Below are 7288 nucleotides of genomic sequence, written 5' to 3' on the forward strand. Positions count from 1 at the left end.
GCCAGACAGCATGAACGGGAATGTATGCACCATAATTTTGAATCACATTAAGAGAGAGAGAGAGAGATCGGGAGAAGAGAGAGAGAGAGAGAGAGAGAGAGAGAGAGAGAGAAAGGAGAGAGAGAGAGAGAGAGAGAGAGAGAGAGAGAGAGAGAAAAGAAAAACGAAAAAAGAGAAAGAAGGGAAAAAAGACAGATTAGATCGGATGGGGAAGGCAACTTGCAAAGATACGACCCCTTCTCAATCCCTAACCCGCATTTGATTTAACTTATCCAAAGACTAAAAAAATACACTGGGCAATTCAAGTAGCGTTGTATATCGCTTGACGCAATATTCGAACATGATATTTGGTAAAAGTATTACCTTTTCTGTTTTTTACTCTCTTATTCTTATATTCTTCATTTGTCATCATCATCTTGTCATTCTGCTCATGTTTCTGATTTGTTTTTGTCTCGTTGTTTGTTTTTCTATTGTCTGTCATGTTTTTTTTTTTTTTGATTCCGTAATTTTTCTTCAAAATTAAGTTATAAATGTATAAAGTATAATTATTATTGTGCGAACCTACATCTAACAAGCTTTGCTTTCAAGTAGGTTCGTTTTTTTCACTTCTTGTAATTAAATCATTTTGCATTACAATGGCTAAAAAACAATGTCAAAGATATTTCAATGCTTATTTCTGTTATACCATTACGTTTATTATTGTTTTGGTATTGTTTATATTATGTGAAAAAGAAAAGGAAAATAAATTCGCTCTGTATAGAGCTATTATATATATATATATATATATAATATATACACAAAAGGATTTGAAATATGATTTTTTTTTTGAGAGCCTTTGCAATCATGTTTCAGATGCAATATACAGTCTGGTACACCCCCCCCCCCATTAATACTACGCTTCTGATTCTTCAAGGTGCATGGCGACAATATTACACAATGTTGTATCAATATGTAATTTTCAAATAACGTTAACGAGCGCTGGCCAGAGTGGTTTAGCAAATAAAAGTAAACATTTTCTCTCTCCCATCAAACTCCCAATGTTTGAATTACGTCATTTCAGACGACAAAAAATCTTATAAAAGGCATGCAAAGAATAGGAAAATCTAATTTATGAATTCAGGTCTGCCCCGTAAAATATATATTTGAAGCTTTCTCATATACACGTTTGCATCTAAGTCATTTACCGACCCCGGTTGCATTTATTAGTTTCCGGGCGTTCGGAATTTTTTTGTTTAGACCTGTGCAAAATTTGCCGCATGTAACACAACTAAATCAATTTAGCTTTATTCAATTTTAAGTTGCAAGAGCGCAATTTAATAATTTCATGCGAAGCCATGTTATAATGAAAATGTAGAAATTCAATAAAAAATTTGAAGTGACACAGATTTATATGATATGTAGGGCTTGCAAGTATAAATGTATATACATTACAAGGTTTCATATTTTATTTCTGTCATAATTATCAATGTTTGGTATTTATACAGATTTATTGTGCTACATAAACTTTGTTTCTATTGATTTTCAGTCAAGTTATATATTGCTCAAAGTCTGCTAAAAGCTAAAAGTCTCTCAATCATCGCGGAGCTTACTCTGATTAAATTATAATGGCTCGCTTCTTAACATTCAATGCACAGGAATTTTTTTAGAAGACTCCTCCATGGTTATACTAATCAATATTTCATTTGAAATGAAGGATAACGACGGTGCAATCCATTACTGTGATCAATTTGACTGATGAATTAATCTATTTTACAGGGTGAAAGTAATGAAAATCAACTGAACATGATCGTTAAAATGTAATTGTCATTCTTTTCTTTCGTTTCTTTGTTTTATTGTTCCGCATATCACATAACAAGGTTGTCTCACATTTAAGATTTAACAAAAGAATGCATTTTAAAAATTAAAAAATGATAGACATAGTATAGAGAAATAACAATGTGGAATATGGAGAACCTATCGAGAAGCAACGTTTGTACATTACAGGTTCCAAAATAAAATACATTTTGTAACTTAAATCGATAGCAATAATTAAAGAACGACGTATAATAAAAGTTGATTTGACACATTACCATTATGAATTAAGCCTATAGGTTTTCAAAAAACTAGGACGTAAAGAAACGTGCCTGCATGTAGCCGAGGTCACCTGAGCGAAACATTTAAAGCAAGTACCTTGTATGTCTGATGAGAGAGGATGATAGAGAGAGAGAGAGAGAGAGGGGGAGAAAGAATCAGAGAGAGAGAGAGAGAGAGAGAGAGTGAGAGTGAGAGTGAGCGAGTTGAGCTGGTTCATTTTCAGCATTTATTTGAAGTGCTAAGTTTCAAGGCAATATCGCCGCCAATGTACATTGTAAACACCACACAGTGCACATAATAGTAAGCATTTCTACACTTTCTGCAAATATATACGATTCTACATTGTTTAAGCACCTCACCGTTATCCAACAGCGTCACTGTATGCCATTCTTGTACTTAATCATTCCCAAACGACGATAACAGTTTGCGATTCTCAATCGATATCAAAATATTATATGCATATCATCTATATGGAAAAGCAGTGGCGGACTAACAGGGAAAACGTGACCATACCCTCTATTAAAAATCCAATCTCATACTCTAACCTTACCCTATCACACACATACAAAAAGTTCTCACTAGCTTACCCCCTTCAGACTGTAAAAAACACGAAACGGCAGCCTGAAAAACATGTGAACGTTTAGTGCTTGTCAGAGATTTATTTCTTCATAAACATGCTTCCCCTTAATAAAATCCTGGTTTCGCTCCAGTTCAAATGCATTTATTAGAATGAAAATAAGAAAGAAATGCGGAATTAATGTCTCCCAAGCTTAACTGTTTAGCGTATTCGATGATACCTATTCATTCAATGGTTAGGCTCTTGATGTCAAGAAATCTAAAAGAGAATAATAAGCAATAAAAAGATCCGATCTATTTTAGAGGCAATCCAATGATCCAATCCAAAGTTCAAACTTACGTCATTACCATATACACATAGAAACATTGTTACGACATAGGCCTACTGGTTGTTTATACCTTTATTTCCTTTACAGGAACAAGACTTTTTGTTGGAAGAGTGTAAATAAAAATACAAGCTATAGTCAATTTTCAAGAAAGACTCCTCATCACTAACACAACAATAATATAGGCCTACACCATCATTGCAAAGAATTTTGAAAAACAAACTCAAAGGCAATTTCGGTACCCTTTTTGTGTAAAGAAATCATATTCGGATTATGTATTACATCGTAGTACAAAAATTCAATAAGTGATGGAGAAGTTCTTTTGAAATATCCTTCGAATTTTCTTTTTCTTTCGAAAGTCTGTGCAATAGTGTCGCTAATCGTGGTTTAAAACATGTACACATCTTCTCTGGATCTGGCCGTTTCATCCAACATTTTTTAAAATTATCTATAACAAAATGTTACATTTCTATAAAAAAAAAAGTTGCTCACAACCTATCAAATTCAATGATTTCAGTAGTTTATAACCATTTTGCAACTTGTTATTGATAACGAGTTTCATGAAACGATGCCCTGTTTTGTGTAGACTGAGCTTTTGAAGATTAATTTCCAACTCTGATTTGTTGAAGGTATTATCATTTTGATTCATTTTATATACATTTTAAATATCTTGCCACAACGTTTTGAAAATGGTATAAGATCATCAAATCAAGGGGGAAAAAATCGGATAAAAAATTATATAAGAAAAAGAAAGGATCGATTTATAATCATGGGAACTTTCCTAGTACGTTTTCAGAGTACTTAAGCTGAACAATAGTTAGAAAGAAGGAACGTATAATCTCCTTTTTTCGAACTTAACAAAAAAAACATTCCCACAAATATCGTTTCTAAACATTTGTCACAGAAATCAATATCAAATGAATACTCTCGTTTATAAACAATTAAAGAGCAATTGCAAAGAAACTAGTAATTTGTGATATAGGCTCTGAAGTAGAGGGCGTATAGCATGGATGATGCCCGAGTTTGAAACATTATCGACTGGTGAATAAAGTAATATTTTATGAATAAGATTTGCATCTTAACATTTTACTAAAAGCTCGCCGAAAGTCTTTATTAAACAGTGTATAAATAATCGGATTCAACGCACTATTCCAGTAGCCAATCCATGATATGATGATGTAAGTCTGTTCAGAAACGTTACAGGTGTCACAGACAGACAGCGTAACGTGCATCACAAAGAAAGGTAACCAACACGCTATGAAGACCCCGACTATGATGGCGATCGTTCGAGCCGCTTTCATATCAATTCCTTTCATAGCAAAAGCGCTCCTCACAATTTCTGTAAATTTGGCAGTTTAACGCTACGCGTACCGCCTTGACCGGACTGTGCGGTATCTGTGCAGTTCTGTGTGTAGAGAGGTCGGGCTGTATTCATTATTTCTTGGGGGTGCATAAATTGCTCTAATTATACGTACGCGTGTAATGCGCAAGTTTATTGTGACGACACTAAACCCATCCCACTCATTGTTCCCCTATTTTCATAATGGTACTGACCCAATGAAATGTAGTGCAGTGCGCTCGTACGCGCTGCGCTGCGTGTGTACATGTACTGTACTTATGCATGTTCAGTTATGTGTATGCATAGCATTACGTACATGCATACAGGGCTAGCTGGCACAAAACCCTGGGTCGGGCTTCTAAAATGGGACATGAAGCATGATTTGACATGAAAATTGACGGAGCTAAAAATGAATCAATCAAAATGAAATTTATATGTATGAAAAGCTTACGTATCATATGTCATTGTCTGTGATTGAGGATTTACAAATTTGACGCAAAACGCGTTGCTGCAAAGTTAAAGATTGGTTTATTGAAAGGCAATCGAGCACAGTGCGACCGATCCATTGACATTGTGTATGAGAGAGTAATTTTTTTAAATGGATTGTAAAGTTCAACGTCAAAGTGACGGAGGTTTTTTTTCAAGTAAGGGCATGGTTTTACATGGAATGTAAAGGAAATGTTTCCTTCTTCTCATATCTCGATTGAGGATATTATTCTCAATTTCGATTTTTAATGGTAAAGAAAAGTGTAAAAAGATGTCGAGAATTTTACCATATGTCATGTAATATAAAATGCGCGCGGGTCGGTTGATCTCCCAAAAGGAGCGCGAAGGAATTGATATGCCGCTCACGCGTCGTCGAAATCCTGGATGTCGACGAAGCACCTTCTGAATTTTGCGATTGGAACACATTTGCGCGGGAAAGCGTCGACCGGAGTCTCTGGAGCGTAGTCTGCCGCCGGAGCTGCGGCTTCATCTCGATTGAGAACTCAACCATGGAGACCGTATTGAAGTTGTTGCCAACCATGGCGGCGCGCTTCTTGGCTGCTCGGTAGATCTTTACGTAGACAAAGAGCACCACGAAGAGAGGCCCGTAGAATGAAACGAAAGAGGAGCAGATGGCGAAGGCAGCATTTCTCTGAATACCGCATTGCAATGTCTCGTTCGAGTAGTCGATCACAAATACAGCTGGTACGCTGACTAGAAAGGACAGCGACCATACGGCACCTATGATTTTCGCCGCTAATGTCGGGGTGCGTCGTACAGCGTATTTGATCGGTTGATTGATGGCGCGGTAGCGGTCGATCGAGATGGCGCAAAGGCTCAAAATGGAAGCTGTGATCAGGAGGACATCGATACTAACCCAAAGCGTACACAGAACCCTACCAATGTACCAGCGCCTGAGGAAGAGGTACTGGAGACCCAACGGCAGGATCAGGATGGAAACGAAGACGTCAGTGACGGCAAGGGAACTCACGAAGTAGTTGGAAACCGTGCGAAGGTTGTGGTTCTTGGCAATGGCCACAATGACGAAGGTGTTCCCGAGGAAACTGAGGAGGGTGATCACCAGGCACGACGCGAAATGGACGATGTCTACTGCGCTCTTAATGGAATAGCTTTCCGAAGATGAATTGGACAAAGAGGTATTCATCTTATATCAAAGATCTTGATATAACTAACAGGAGGTTAACAGTTTGGGAAGTATCAAGCAGGTGCAATAAATTTAGAAGTTTAAAATTGTAATGGCATTGATGAAGGTGTACAGTTTTCCTCCAGTATTCGCAAAATGCCTCGAGAAAGGAAACATATCATAATCGAGTCTCGCTGAAGTCAGGCACAGCAGAGTCGTTTTTCCTTAATGCTAAATTTAAGCGAATCACGTACAAAACAAAGAGGAAGTCTGTTATTGTTGATAGCATACAATAATTTTAAAAAGTCTTGCAAGTTTAGAAATAGTTGCGATGTCTATCTGTCGTATACTAACCTACGAAGAATCGCTGCAAGGATGATCCATACAGATGATGTAAAGCAAAAACTACGGGGCCCCTGCGCTCCATTGTCTTTACGTCTGGTTCAAATAGTCCTTGATTCAACTTGATGAACAGCTGTTCTTACATGACAAGACATAACAGGCTCTTCAATTTTGAAAGTTGCGTTACTGACGTGGACATTCCGGAAGCGTTATTGTTGTCACTTTGTTGGACCCTGTGATGAAATTTTCATCATCGTACCCACCGAGAAAAATTAGCATCCGAGGCGGAAAAAGCTGGTCCCTTTATTACAAACGCCCTACTTCCAAAATGCTTTCCGATGATCTTATCTTCATTCCTAAGCTTAGGACAGGACGTTTGTCTTTGAGACGAGGAAGTCGCCGATGTTTTGTTAATAAAATCGAAATACATTCTATTCAAGAAAGAAGGTGTATTAGTGTCGTCTGCCGAATCCTGAGAAACTAATTAACGCATTGGCCACTAATTAGCACGCAAAATCAACAGCGCATACGTAGGGGCAGAAAGTACACCGACTTAATAATGTCTTTTCGCTTTGGGCATTCGTAAAAACAGTATCAAGAGGCTTGATAAAGGTTCGTACAGCTCGTTAACAAAGGTATGATAATTACATGTGTAAATAACACTACCTCGGCGTTGATTTCCTATTTATTCATTTTGGAGGTATTTTGTTTGATTTTGTGACGTCATGACAAGGACCGTGGGGGAAATCATGGATGAGAGAAATTGAGAAACCACTTCAGGTCAATGGTGTTAACAGAAAATTGATTGACTATAAATTATGTGTGTACTCTGTATCTAGAGGAGGCTATACAGTACGTACATGTCCGTGTATGTAAATGTGGGAGAGAGTGTCACAATGGGGGAGGGGCAGGGGGAGGGGGGACAAGGAGGGGGGGGGGGGGTGGGTCCGTCGTTGGAATTACAGTGTATCTCTCTTTTTCGCTCTGCTGGTAGGGGAGATG

General features: G+C 37.5%; 1 protein-coding gene across 1 annotated transcript; it reads right to left on the bottom strand.

Moving 5' to 3' along the window:
• Positions 1-1734: 1734 nt before the first annotated feature.
• LOC576278 (tyramine receptor 1-like) lies at positions 1735-6223 on the bottom strand. The gene is made up of 3 exons (XM_030986002.1): positions 5160-6223; positions 4659-4669; positions 1735-4284 (listed from the first exon to the last, which is right to left on the bottom strand). The coding sequence occupies exons 1-3, from the start codon at positions 5963-5965 to the stop codon at positions 4034-4036; spliced, it is 1068 nt and encodes a 355-aa protein (XP_030841862.1). The 5' UTR covers positions 5966-6223; the 3' UTR covers positions 1735-4033.
• Positions 6224-7288: the final 1065 nt, after the last annotated feature.

Source organism: Strongylocentrotus purpuratus, unplaced genomic scaffold (genome assembly GCF_000002235.5).
Source record: "Strongylocentrotus purpuratus isolate Spur 01 unplaced genomic scaffold, Spur_5.0 spur5_scaffold_15, whole genome shotgun sequence".
NCBI lineage: Eukaryota > Metazoa > Echinodermata > Echinoidea > Camarodonta > Strongylocentrotidae > Strongylocentrotus > Strongylocentrotus purpuratus.

Coding starts and splice junctions, on each gene's coding strand:
- LOC576278 (XM_030986002.1), bottom strand. CDS start 5,965: ATGAATACCTCTTTGTCCAATTCATCTTCGGAAAGCTATTCCATTAAG.